The 14,867-nt window shown below is 43.0% G+C and overlaps 1 protein-coding gene across 2 annotated transcripts in view; it reads right to left on the minus strand.

Annotated features, from left to right (window-relative positions):
* NPTN (neuroplastin) overlaps window positions 1–14,867 on the minus strand; it is a 46,883-nt gene that overhangs the window by 9,140 nt on the left and 22,876 nt on the right. For both annotated transcript variants that reach the window (XM_010717167.3, XM_010717166.3), the window contains exons 2-5: window positions 13,845–14,016; window positions 9,650–9,744; window positions 2,549–2,682; window positions 1,185–1,458 (exon numbers count right to left, since the gene is read on the minus strand). In XM_010717167.3, coding sequence (XP_010715469.1) covers window positions 1,185–1,458; window positions 2,549–2,682; window positions 9,650–9,744; window positions 13,845–14,016 — 675 coding nt within the window. The remainder of the gene's footprint in view (window positions 1–1,184; window positions 1,459–2,548; window positions 2,683–9,649; window positions 9,745–13,844; window positions 14,017–14,867) is intronic.

Here is a 14,867-nt window from a genome sequence, read left to right on the forward strand (position 1 = left end):
AATCAGCTATGGAAGTGATCCAAGCCTCAGCCGAAGTATGAGCATTTATTATTTGTAAGATTTCTTTTTCCATTCGCTAAAACACAACTTGGGAACAGCGACGTTGTTTTTCCCAAGCTCGACAAGCAGCAGATCACTGTTTCATCCCAAAAGGCAAACGTCTTGCTGCGCTGCTCCTGAGCCCTTGTGCAACCCAACAGCGAGTCACTGCTGCACAAGCTACAGCACAGCTGCCTTTGGAAGCTATCTGTGGTGCTGCAGGGCTTGTCCAACCCAGGAAAAGCCCAATGACTCAGTGCTTCCCCGCACTGACTCAGCGTGTTCCCCACTGCAGCACCTGCTCCTTCATTTGGACACATCATGTTCCTACAGCAAGCAAGATGGCATTACCAGCTGTTTCTCACAAGGATTCCTCGGTAAGTTTTCTTGATAAACACTGTAGTAAGCAACTAGGTGTCACTTGAAAGCATTTTTGTCAAAGAGGTTCTTTCAAATACTCATTTTAGCTTCAAACTGCCTCTTTTTCCCCAAGGAAGATATGCAGAAGAAGCTCAAAAGATAAAACAGGCTGTTTGGTACACAAAGAAGTTGCAGCTAATCACTGTTACCGAACCTAATAAGCTAATCTTAAGAAAATATAACTCAGTAGTTTCCAGAGCATTCCTTAAATACATTACTAATTCAGTTACACACTAAAATAAGAGCCCTACCTCCCACCTCCCCACCCACCCCCTTGAAAATGTGACTTTTTTTTTTAAACATCTGTGGTCCCAATCCCTTGCAGTGCCATGTTTCCTCCCAAAACCTGCCCAGTGTCTGACCCAGGCACCACCAGGGATCAGAGCATTTCCACGTCTCCCCATGCTGCCCCATGCTCTGTGGGACTGACATGAAGGATTACAGCGAGAAAGAGACAGGGGCACTAAAGCCACCTCGTGCAACAAAATACTTCACAAATACTGTTGTTATTCCCCTCCCCTCCCACAGTCCAAGGTCTGGGAGACCCTCTCCACTTACTGGGTTTAGTGTTTGGAGAGTGAGCAGATGAAGGCAAAGAGCTCAGAGCTGAAAGAACTGTGCTGATGATCCTTCCTGCCACAAAGACCCACTCTGTTCTGCTTCTGCTTCCGTAAGTTTGCTTTGCTTTTTTTCCTCCTCTTACAAGCGGCTTTGAGCACACTTACCGTCTGGGACTTCGTCTGGCCGCTTCCTTTTCTCATAAATAACTATGATGAAAACGAGGATAAAAATTTCTGCCAGGATCCCCAGGAAGGGCCAGAGAGGAGCCAAGTGGCTGCGGACACGCAGGATGGTTGTGACGGACGTGGAGCCGATCTGGTTGGTTGCGTTGCACTGGTACTCGCCGGGATCCTCGTTGATCTGTAGGTTCGTGATGCTGAGCTCAGTGTAGTTGTCTTTATTTGAAATAAAGAATCTTCCAGAAGAGTTGTTGATGTCCTGATAAAAGAAGAGAAGTGGAAGAGAAGAGAAGAGACAGAGCTTTAGTGAGTTCTAATGCCAAGGCTTTGCAGTTTCTGCGTCATGGAAACCAGAAGAAACACGATGGATTCTGACAAAGAGGTTGATACTTCAGCACCACAGCAGAGCCTGCTACCGGCATCCATTCTGTACCTCTCCCTAAAATTAACTGTGCTTCAAACACACACACAAAACCACATCAGCTTGACTGACATGCTGTATCTTATCCTGCTTTAACAACAGCAACCAGGAAACGCCAGCGGTGGCGAGCACAAATGCAGCACAGATTAAGATTATTCTACATTACATTAGATTTTCTCATTATTTAAGATATGGTGGACTTAAAGTCTTGCATTTGTGTTGTTTTCACACGTACTACTCACAGATTTGGGGACAGAGCAGTTAAAAATACCAAATTTTAGGAACATTCAGAGAACAGGAAATTCAAGGCCTCACATTGTTTCTACATTTGAACAAAAGGCTTCCAGACTTGATACGTTTAAAGACAAAGTACAGATGTTTGACCTTCCTGAAAGCTAACTGTGAATGAACTTATCAGATAACTTCATCAGAAAGAAAGCGTCTGAAGAAGCCTACAGAGCACCAGGTCTCTGGTGACTCACAGCAGAGGACAGGTCACCCATACTGCACTGCCCCATGAAAAAGTAAGCTCCCACTTCACAGTGAACAATGAATTCACATTACTACCTGCTTAGTTATTTTTTTTTTTTTTTTACCTTCCTCCAATCTACTGAGCAAATGACTAGCTCTCCAGCAGGTCATACACTAACAAAAACAGGCAGGCTGAAGGACTCCAGCTTCTCTTCAGCTATTCCAATTGCTGATCAGAATTCCAGCTCACCAATCTCATTGCCACATTGGAGAAATACGACCACTGAACAGAGCTAACTGCCAAAACCTTGTATTAAGTCTTGCTAGCCCAAGAGTAAAACTGAAAAAGAATGTAGCAAACGCAAGGTGGTTGTTTCGTTCCTTATTAGGGGGCCTTGGAAGGATAAAACTTCTAAAATTCCTAAAACTAGGCATGCCAAGACCCCCAGCCTCTTACCTCAAACACTCCGTTGACTTTCTTGCGCCACACCCACTCGGGATGAGGGAAGCCCACGGACTTGCAGTACATGAGTGCCTCCTGCCCCTCGTTTTTATTCTCGCTTCGCTTGTGGCCGGTGATGTCAGGGATAGCTACAGAAGAAAACAAAACCTCTGTGTTCACAGGGTGTTTACTGAGAAGGTAATTACTTTAAGCTGCTCTGAACAGAGAACAAGAGACTGGGAGCTGCTGCCTTTCCAGCGCCAAGCCCACCTTAAAGAAGGGAAGCTGATTCCCACATCTACCCAACCAGCACCTCAAGCGAATATCTGCAGGAACATCCTTCAGGCAGAAGTCTCAATGCCAGAACTCGGTGATCTGCCAAAACCCCGCAAAACCGAGACGGCTGCACCACTGCCCAGTGCAGGAATAGGAGGAACACCCTCATCTCCCCTGGGCTCTATGGGGATCTTCAGCTTTGAAACAGAGCTGTAGGGGATTCTGGTTACAACCTGCCCGTTGTGTCAGAGCTCTGCACCAATTCCGTCTTAATGCAAAGCTCTGAGAGCTGAATCAGGCCACTATTCCTCGCAGCTGGAGATGTAGGCCACAAACATGCCATGATGTGTAACATGCCTGCTATGCCTCACAGTGATGCTGCAGCTGGGTATGCACCATGCAGCAAAAGTCAAAATCTCCCCAAGAGAACAGTTTGATCCAGCACACATGCAAATATCTATTGTATACATACCGTGTGTGTATATAAGGGCTACAGTGTTATAACCAGCAAACCACAGCCCTAACCATCAGCAGAGGGTACTCTCAACAGATTGGTCTATAAATAACGGCCCTCTGTTCCCTGCAGCAGGTTCCATGCAGCAGCCCACTGCAGCCTAATGCCTCACGAGGGATTACACTGGATCAATCCAGTGCCCGACCTGAACCTTTGCTTAAGCAGATGGCTTTGTGCCGTTGTGACCACCTTTAAAGCCCATTCGCTTTCTAGCTTGCTAATTATGCCACACGTGGCCTGCTGTGTGATCTGTTAATCTAGTCAAAGTCCAAGCTCAGAGCCCCAGGAAAAGACCCTGGGCACCGGAGTTTATCCCAAGGGGCTACTCAGGCAAAGTTGCCTTTACCACTGGCAAACCCTACAGATAGGGTTAGGGAGGGATCACAGCTTCTTAACAGCTCAGCTACAAGTCAGAAGAGTTAAACATTTCAGTTCTGATCTGCCGCAAAGCAAAAACAAGCAACATCTCTTGTGCAACTGGGCAGCATCAGCTGGACGTGCCCTTCCCAAAAGTTACACCACAGCTCCCTGGGAAAACGTTTGACAAGTCACATGCTCAGTACTTAGGAGAAATAGTACCATCTTCCTGCAGGGTGATACAACAGCAACAGAAGTACGTCGTCAAGGCCTGTAAGGATCCACATGGGCAAACGTCTTTGCTAACAATTTCCAATATATGCGACAGACAGATATTGTCTGGTTACAAGGGGATGCTAACCAGTTTTCATGTCAAATATCTCAAAGCAGAAAATCAATCAGCTTTAGGGTTAAGTGTGCTGCATTACACCTTCAGTACATCCAGCAGCAGTGAGCAGCTGCACTGCCCTTCCAACACTCTGCTTAGGTCAGCTCAGTGGCTTCCCCATGGCTTTGGCTTGGCTGCGGGTGATGGAGAAAACGGAAGGCTGGCAGAAGCAGAGCATAAGAGACAAAGCAACGGCCCCTGATTTAGCACTTGAGGGCTGCCGAATTCCTTACATTAGGAAAAGAAGAAAGAGGGTTCACCAGCTTAAAGCGAAGGCCCACGCAGCCTCCACTTGACAGCACTCGGGTTTTTGCTGCTGTCTCCCAGCTGAAGGTGCTGTTAGCAGAGCTGTGCAGAGGACAAGGTGCAGCCGGCCCACTTTTTCTATGCGAAGAAGGGAGACCTTTCTAGGACACATTACTTCTACTGCAGGGTGACCCAGCGTTCTCCTGTAGCCAGGAGAGAATTCTATTTAAGAGGAGGACATCTTTGCCAGGTTATCCTAATGACAGCATCGGTGACAAGAGCACACTGTGCCTTTTCCATGCTGGGCACAGTTATACAGCAGCCATTTCCAGCTCTGCTAGAGCAGGGACTATTTTTGTACGGTCTGAAGGGAGCATTACACTGAATATTAATATTTCAGGGCATCTGATGCTAGTCGGTTTCAAGCTACAGCTGAGACATTTCCAGTACTTATTCTATCAAAATGTTTGGTTAATTGCCTTCTGCTGTACAAACTGCATTTAAAATATTGCTGCAGCTGACCTCAATCACAGATTTAGCAGCAGAGCAACCTTTTCCTATGAAGCTTTTCTAGTCGAGGTTTTTACCATCCTGCTCCAGTGCCAGTAACACAAAGTGCAGAACGAAGCGGATTTTGTTTGTAAAAGATTTAGATGTCACTTTAGCTTTTATGCAACAGCATTCAGCAAAACGCACACGTGGGCACAGCGTGCTGTGCCAGGTCCCACATCACTGCAACTAAGCTAATGTCCCTATGAAAGGAAAGCAAGGATTTGAATTCTTTCATCATGAAACTGGGAGAAAAAACAGTACTGGAAATCAGAGGACCTGTTTGAAGCAGCATACGAGAGCACAAAAACAGAGAGAGCTACATTAAGCTAAATGAAGTCTGAAATGTGTTTTAAATGACTAAACCTATATTTATTTACAGACTTAGTCATTTTTAACACTGGTAATCTCTTTATAAGCACTCTTTTGACAGTTTTAATATCAACACAAAGAATTTCTCTGCCGAAGTACACATCATGCCTTCAAACTTCAGCTACACAACAGGCACCAAATGCACTCACCAGCACTTTCAGAAGGGGTGTAGTTTAATATAGACCTGAAAGTGTTGCTTGTTTTTGTTTTTTTTTCCCCCCCTACAAGACATGCAATGCAAACCTCTTCATATATACAAGGATTTCAGTCCTTGATTTCCAAATATTAATGGCTAGCATTACTAAAACAGAAGGGAGGACTAACATGCCTAACAGATAACAGAACCCTTTCAAAGTTTTCCACTAAAAGACAAAACCAAAGCAAGGACAAAAGCACCTAAAAATATTCTTGCACATAAAAACTATTACATCTTACGGGTGACCTAGTAAAAAGTGTCTGGAAGTTTTCTCGTTCTGCATTATAATTCAAACCTACATCCACCTTCATAATCCGGGCAGAGAACAAGGACACCAGAAGTTCTACAGTATGGGAGAACGTGACATGCATTTTCCTTTTCCTCTTAATGACTGTTTTAAGATGCAGTTGTGCTGACAGAACGCCCCATTTCTTCCTTCCCTTCTAGTACAGTGTTGTGAAACTGCTGCAGAGATTTCCTAAGACAGTCAGGAGTCAGGAAACAAAGAGCTTCCAAAGCTGCTGAAACATCCAGTGGTTTTCCAACATGCAGCTTGGGCTAGAGCCACAGCATAAGCAGACAGCTCACATTCTGGATGCAGATGTTGGTGTGAAGCCAGAGTCTCTGGCTGAGCTGCAGTTGGGGATACAGTAAGCACTGGGACAAACTGGTACGTTTTGTGTTCTCACACTGCTCTGAGCTCTTGCTCTTGAGAAATAGCAACTAAATGGGGACAAGGGAAGATGAGGGTGCAAAAGAAAGAAGGGATGAAGGAAGGAGGCCAGAAGAACGATATCACGATGGTAGAAAAGCCTACAAAGAAAAAAAGCAACAGAGCTCTATCTGTCCAGGTGCACAAAAAGAAAGGACGGGAAGGCAGATGCCATCCACCAGTCATACTGCATCGATATCTTTTCTGGTGCTTGCACAGCTTCTGGGCAGCCAGAGAGGACTGGAAGGATGCTCTTCACCATCTGGTTCTCACTGCTGCTTTGCTGTACCGGACATGGCAGCTTGCAGAGCATCAGAAAACAAGAAAAACTTGTTTCCACCTCCTTCTCCAAGGTTCTTGATAACAGCAGTAAGATTGCAGAGAATTCATCCAAGAGTTGCACTGCTTGCTTTCAATCTTCCAGCGTGCAGAGCTCCTGTATTACAACAGCACTACATGAGCACTGCAGGTACTTCCGCTGCGTAGAAAGGGAGCAACTAAGAAGCCTACATCCAGACAGCAATGCTCCTGTTTCTGTGCTCTCCTCTTCCTACACAGCACTTGTAAAAATGGAGGAAGAAAACAGGCAACATTACATAAAAGGCAAATGGCACTGGTGTACCCTGGGCTACATCTGCTGCAAGGCATTTGCTAGAGTTGTTCTCAAGTTGTCAAAAAGTCACTATTTTGGTCCGCATGCACTCTTGTATTCAGGGCCATCTTTTCTATGTGCATCAGCACATCAGAACTTCAATACAATTACAAGCAGCAATTAAGTGAACAAATTTGTCTATAACTGCTTGTCCACAAACGCTTCTAAGGGCCACACATGCAGATAAGCATTAAATTACAGCATCTGCACAGCCCAACAAGATTTGTGCATCACTTACACATTACACGTGCCTCAGTGAACAACAGTTAGCATCTCCATGCATCAAGTAGTATGAACATCAGTTTGATTTGGTAACTAGAACTGCTTTAGCAGAACGCACAAAACATTTATACCCACCTGCAAGAATCGTAAGGAACACCTCCTCTGCAGAATGGGAGAAAAGCCTTTCAACTGTGATGGCTATTATTCAGACTTTTGTAACCAAGAGAATAATTCTGATCCCTTGTACGTTTAGCTGCATGGCTCTTCCAGGTACAGTAACTTAGAAGTATACTCTCTAAGCATAATAAATTTACCTGCAGTGCTAGGACTGCAGGAAGATTAAAGCACGAGTTAAAGTGAGCTTTGTAAAGGCAATCTCAGTGTATAGCTACACCAAACCTCCATGTAACACAAGTTAGACAACAAAGACACTTCCAGTTTACCAATATAACACCAGTTTCCAAGTTGCTTAGAAACCTCAGGAAGGCATTGCTCACTTCAGACAACCTCCACTCTTCTGCCAAGGAGGAACACTCTTGATGCTGTAAGGAGGAGCTGGAGAACAGCGTTACCAAGGCCCTGAGTTTCAGCTGCTGAACAAAGCTGCAGGTGTGATGCCTCCAGGGTGGTGCTCATTAACTTTTAACTGATGATTACTCATTTGTATTTAAACATAAATTACCTGTGAAAAGTGGTTAGGAGGATTAATTATCATTCTCCTCCTGCCCTTACCGCCAGCAGTTCAATCAGATATATTGGCTTTTCTTTCTAGAATCTTCAATCCCCTGTCCCTGCATAAACCTCTCTGCCACTGGACAGCAGAGAAGCCTTAAACCAAAGGTTTCCAAAAGGTCTTTTGACAGATTATACAAAGCTGGAACGGGTCTTATTCAATCCATTATCAAAGCTGTGCTTCCTGACTCTGGAAACAGTTTGTCACTCTTGAAAGCAGCCTAGAGAAGGCAGAAAGAACCAAGATCTTAATTAAGATATTCAAAGATTCAGCAGTGACAGCGCAAGAGCAGAATGCAAAAAGAAAAAAAAAAGTCACATGCCCAACCCTTCTTAGGCCAACTGCAACTTGCAGCACTTCCACAAGAATGCGTATTCTAGATTTTCTTCTTCTTGGCAGAGCTATTGCACCATGCTGGCTATAGTGTGAAAGATTATTATATGCGAGATCATTAAAAAGCATTTTAAAATCAAGATAGGAAGTCAGCAAGCTTTTCTTGGTGCAACATCAATTGGATTGCTTATTTATGTGGCAATATTTATCTTCCCGAGGAAACTGTTTGTATAGTTCAGGAGACTTTATTTCCCAAGAGATTCATAATATTACTGTGCATGGTCGTTTTGCACAGACTGCTGAATTAGTCCCACTTCCTTACACTGCATTCAGGAACCTGCCCATGCAGTACTCAACGAGGCACCAGAATCTCCCAGGGAAAAGGTGTCCCACCACAGCTGTTCCAACAGCACAGAGGAATCTCTATGTCTGAGCTGGAGATGTAATGAAGATGGTAAGTAGCGCTCATTTAAATTCCAAACAAATTTACAGTACATCGTAAAACAAGCATTAGTGTAACCCCAGACACACACAGGCTGGTTGCAAGAACTTTTAATCAAGTTTTTGATTGATCCCATCTGTCTTTGGCTAACAGTGCTGCCATAATACATCAATTCCATCTCACCAGAGGACGTTAAGAGGAACACAACCACTGACTGCACTGCAGTGACCACAGCCACAATGTTGTCCAGCAATTCCCACAGTTATTCGATGAACAAACTGAACAGCAATTTAACACTGTACAGAACATCACTATCTTCACTCTGTCCCACTTTTTTTTTTATTTATTTATTATAATAATATATATTGTGTTGTAGAAACATCTACTACTCTACTACTACTATTCTTCTCTTCTTCTTACTCTACTACTTAACGTTTACGGTTCGGTCGTAGTAGTATACGAAGTACGTACTACTAAAGTAAAACTAAAAAAAGGTAAAAAAAAAAAACGGAAAAAAAAAAAAAAGTAAAAAAAAAAAAACGTAAAAAAAAAAAAACATGAAAACCCCAACCTGGTATAGGGCATCTGTCCAAACTGGCACTTAGGCTTCCCCAGCAGTTGAAATAGTCTCTAGACAAAAGCCTACAATACACCAGATCCAAGCTGCCACGTGTGAGATGCTGGTTCTTACTTTTTCTCCATTCTGGAGCAGACAAATTCAAAGCACACTGAATTCACTCAGGAGGCCTCATTCACCGTTAGAAACAGGAAGGAAGGCACAACTAGCTGTCTGTGCTCGTGGAGAGACATCTCCTTGTCCTGCTGGGCAGGCACGCTCTTTCCTAATAGCCAGAATTGCCAAAGGAGCACAGAAGCATAAACTGGAAGGTATCTCAGTGCCCTCCATGAGAGCAACGTTCATATTTCTGTATGGTAAGATCTTACCTCTGGGATTTTCTGCAAGACTTCCTCTGAAATTATAACCAAAGATTGCATACAGATTTGTTTTTGCAAGGAAGGACAAAGTCAGTCCTCTTGTACAGACACCGAGTGCCAGAGGCAGTGAAAGCATTTCTCTTTTAGGGAGAGGAGACAAAAGAAAACAACAACAATAAAAAAGGTACCTCTCACTTCTATAGTGGCGTTGGCTACAGGAGAGTTTGAAAACACAAACACGCACAAGTATTCCCCTGACTCTTCTGCTCTGGGCTTCAAAATCCTGCAGACAGGGAGAGAACACATGAGCTATGTTAGACACCATGTCAGCAACCAAACATGAACAGGATAAGAATGCTCCCCCCCACACACACAGTTTAACCTTTTAACAAATTACAGCTATTAAATTCAATTTATTTTATGTGCTGCAGAGATGTGTCTGTTCAAAATAACTGTCTTTCACCTTGAAAAAGGGTGAGCTGTAGCCTGGAAAGCCAGTGCCAACTGAGCTGGAGAAACTGCATTTGGTTTGAAAGCAAAGGACTCCGATCATTACTCACTACAGCCTGCATGGAAAATAGGCAGAAAGTCACATTTCTCTACCTGCATTGAAAAGAACTGTTGCACATCCAACTAGATAAACTAGAAAACAACCAAAGCACGTCGTCATCTCACGTCATTCTTTTTAATAGCAGATAGGGGACTGCTCCATTAATAGTTTTCCCTGAGCCAAAGTAGGTATGGAATATTCTGCAAAAGCTGGTCAGCTCATGAGGCAAGGTGCTAAAGAGCAATCTAATGCCATTTAGAAAATTAGGAAAGGTCTGTGCAATAACAGCAAGCAGAGGTAAAAACAGATGTAAGCCAACCATAAGAAAACTGTAGCTGCAACAAATGAGAAAGTAAAATTTATTCCTGAAATGATGCTAACTTCCAGTTCACCATCTTTTGTTGGCCTTTGAAAAGCTTGTGGAAATGAATTACTTCAAAGCTCTACGTGTATGTTCAAGTTTTATTGACAGTAGACATCCTGGAGTATGGAAACACACTGTGAAGTGACACAGAGCCTACATCTCCATAATGAATAAACAAAATATTGTTGCAGTTCTCCCCAGTGATCCAAAAGGCTTTAAGAAAAAAACATTAAGTGAAAAGGACACAGATGAACAAAAATCCTGGAGAAGAGCACTGTAGCAAAAGAATTTAATTACACATGGAAACTGCTTAGTCACATGGAAAAAGCTGCCCAGTCTGACACTGTGCTTTCACTCAAGTCTCCACTGCTTTTACAGCACTTACTTTCCAGAGTCATCAGTGGAAATGTAAAGTTACAAACTTTATGCCTTTCAGATAAAAGTAATACCCACTTTCCAGAGTTAAAAAAGATTATCTTGGTGATAAAGAATGATCTAACATCAAAGCCATAAGTGCAATTTAGCTGGCAGCTGGGCTGGAAAAGCACTGGCTCTGAACAGCAGCACACGCTGACACTGCTGGCTAAGGGTGGCAAAGTCCTCACCCAGCTGCTATGGGACAAACCTACCTGCAGATTTCCAGCATGAAGCTGTCCTAAAGCTCGAGGCAGAACGCAGAGAACTCCTCATTTCTGTAACTGTCAAAGGCTCTAACATTTAAGGAAGTGCACTCTGGTCACCATTTTTTAGTCAATTTTTAAGAAGTGATGAGAAACAACGTTTGTTGTTGTTCTACATAGACTTCGTTATGAAGGGTGAAATGATGCAGCCCCCAGAACAGCTTTATTGATTTATGGCATTGCTACAAGTGTAAACTGATGCAGCTGCAAACTTTTCAAGACAGACAAGAGCCTGAAACAAGTGTGTTTAGCCAACAGCTTCCCCCTGCCCTGCGGCTCCAGGAAGAGCCCAGCTTTTCATGAACGTTTCAGCAGACAGCAAATACACATTTTATTCAGTTTAACTCTACAATCTGTTACCCAACCCTGAATTAACTGATGAAGAAAGAAGTCACCACTTCACTCCTCCTAAGTACACAGATGAAGAGCATTTTCTAGAATTAAAGCACAGGATGACCAGAACCACTTCCAGATGCTTCCCACTGTTTAAAAGAACGCTCCACAGTTGATTCTTACTCATTTTTCATTGTTAATTAAAAGCTACACTTAAATCTGGGCTTTCCTGCTGTAGCTGCCACCCAACAAGAGCAGCTTTATCAATTCTGAATGAAGAATCAGGAAAGAGGTGCTTTCTGCTGTTCTGTGCAGCAGGACCTTTGAGGTGGGTAGTTTAACCTACAGATTCTGAGACTTTCTGCTTCACAAACAGCACTGAACTTCAAGTACTAACTAACTAACTAAATTATATATATATATATAGCAAACCAACAGATATTAGTGACTGAAACACCAAGAATCAAAACCTGTTTTTAAAAGGAAATGAAATCTAACGTAAGCAATTAATTATGGAGTAAATGCTCAAGTCAAATAACCTCTGAACTGTTACTATTTTGACACTGTTTCCATTAATCCACTTATATAATTTGGTATTTCTGGATCTGAAAAACAAACAAAGCAAACTAGAAGTTCATGAACACATCAAATGCAGCTCAGAAAGGATACAGAAAGCCTCAAAACACAACATGCAGTAAAGCAAACTAAAAAAGAGGAGGAATTCAGGATTACATTTTGAACATTAATTTACCAAATTCTCAAGCTGCCCCTGGTTGCTCTACCAGGCTTTTCACCCACTGAGAACAGGGAGGCTTTCTCAAGTCTGCTCACCTTACTACTCCTTCAGGAATTGAAAACTCCAAATAATTTTGCTTGACACAGAAATTCAGAAGGAAAAAAAAAAACAAACCCCAGCTTGGAACAGATTTTAGAGAAGTTAACCTTGATAGGTAGTTTCTGGCAACCTGTGAGTTTCCATAATCCTGATGCAATGTGCCTTTTTCATCATTCCAGCTGGTGCTTTTGTATAAGGCTGCTCATCAAGTTAAACTCCAGATAAAGCAAAGCCTTTCAATCTCAGATGCAGCACTAAACGTCATACTGAGTACGTGGTTATGCATCTAACAGCATCTATTTACAGAACTAGGGTATTTAACTGCAAAAACTGAATAAATAATGCAGGTGGGTGTAGAGAAACGTAAAAAGGAACAGCATGAACACAGCTTGCTCAAAATCAAGTACAACTTCCATAATTTTGTGGTGAATTTTCACTTTGGCAAGGCAGTGAGAACCTTTGATATTTCTTAATTCTGTGCCATTTGTGCAGTAAAGAGCCCAGAGAACTGTGGCAAAGATGGAGAAGCCAGGGGAGTGCACAAGCAGACAAGGCACGGTACAGCAGATGCGCTGTAATGCAGCAGGCCTTACCCTGCTCCTCTTGCTGCTGCTTATAACAGCTAAATAGGAGTCTCAAAACTGGTCTTGTTTCTCTAAAGAGAAATACCACAGGTGGTTAAGATGTTCCCTAAGTGCTTCCCAATTTAGCTTAGCACTGAACAGAAGGTTGAGCTTGAGACCCATTCTAGCTCTAAGAGAAGGAAATGAAAGCTTGGGAGGGAAAAAAAGCAAGGAAATCAGACGCACAGAACAGATCTCTGATGGCATCACTGAACATGTTCTGTGTGCTCTCACCAGCTCCATGGCTAGAAAGTACTACTGCAGGAATGCAGAAACCCTGGAAGGATTTCTGTTCGATGCAAGCTACAGAGGGATGGAAGAGCTGGCCATATACATTCTGTTCTCCTCCACACCCTTAGATGGGAAGTAGAGACAAATCTGGAGCACACACACACACACACGTGGAACATATTAATGCTGAAAATACAGATATACTGACATGAAGCATGTGATAGAGCTCTGCTAGTTTAGTCAAGATTTGGTATCATTTCAAAGTACTGCTCTGACAACACTCAGAGAACAGTTCCTCACATTCCAAGGTCAGAAAATGACTAAACCAGCTGACTGCTACTGCAGTGATTTATTCCTGTACAGCTGGAGTGCACAGCTGAAAATTTATCTTCATGTAGATATAAGGAGGACAGAGATAAGAGCACAACATACTGGGAGGGAAGGAAAGCTAGACTTGGTGTTTGCACTTGTCCATGTGTTAAAAGATAACCCAGAAAAGAAATAGAGGAGTTTAGAGTGAAATGAGTCTATAATAACAAAGTCCACTGAGTCTACTTGATGCTATATTTATGTGACCCAGACAGGACAGCTGTGTTATTCCAACACTATTCAAACACACTTTTTGTCAAGCCCTTAACACAGATCTGTGTGACCACTGGGACACTGAGACAGGCACCCAGCATCCCAACAGCTACTCCAAAGCTGCAACTCTACCGATTTTGACATCCTCCAACATAACAAACAAGATTTTTCTCAAGGAGACTTACTTATATTCTGTAGTGTTTGAGATTTTTCTAGTGCCAGGAATCTCTTCTCCATTCTTCACCCAGTAGCTGGCAGAGAGGGGGCTGGGACTGGTGGTGAGGTTACACTGTAATGTGATGGCAGCCTGACCATACACTTGGATGGTTACGTCCTCGCTGGCATTGATCCTCGGCTCTGAAAAAAATGATGCATTAAGTAGCAAGAAATCTTCGCTGGCAGATGTACCACACTAGTCTAAAATTCAAAGGGGGAAAGGGAAAGGAAAAGAGACTACACAAGGAACGTCAATGCACTAATCTGGGAGACACCAAGAAAGTCACGATAAAACATCTGACCACCAAAGCAAAGCCAACACCTTACGGATCAGCTCCCCTATATGGGAAAAGAAAAAAATATTCATTTTAGTTGGTAACATCGCTACAGATTTCAGTGCAACTCAATCATTTCTACACACTGCTGAACATAAGACAGGTAAATATACATCCCAACAGTACACACATAAGAAATCAGACATTTCAAGCATCTTCAATCTGGCTACTACTCGGCCTCTGCTTGTGCTGAGATTTAAAACAAGACCATTTTCTACAGATAACAGCCCTCCAAGGCACATCTTCTGAGTAATATTTCACTAATAAGAAACACTGATGGCTACCTAAGGAATCTTTGCTGTCTGCACCTGCCCATCTTCCCACACCAGATACAAGCATTGCCCAGCTACTACAAAGCCTTACAGAGCAAGTGAGCAAAGTTACATTTGATTAAGCTTAAGAGATGCAGAGCAGCTTCTCCTGTATGTGGAATGAGACCACACATCCACTGAATAAGACATAAGTCTGAAGAAAACCAGCTGAAAATAGGTCTTAATGCTTAAGAATAAAATACAGGAATACACACTAAGTTAAAACTGGAGTCAGGTTTTTAAAGCAACCTGAACCGTAAACATTTCATAATGAGACCACACACGTGGCATTCTTTGCTGGCTACAGCAGGTGCAGGGCTCACAGTTTCAGGCATTCACTTAAAAA

The sequence above is a fragment of the Meleagris gallopavo genome, chromosome 12 (genome assembly GCF_000146605.3).
Source record: "Meleagris gallopavo isolate NT-WF06-2002-E0010 breed Aviagen turkey brand Nicholas breeding stock chromosome 12, Turkey_5.1, whole genome shotgun sequence".
NCBI classification, from domain to species: domain Eukaryota; kingdom Metazoa; phylum Chordata; class Aves; order Galliformes; family Phasianidae; genus Meleagris; species Meleagris gallopavo.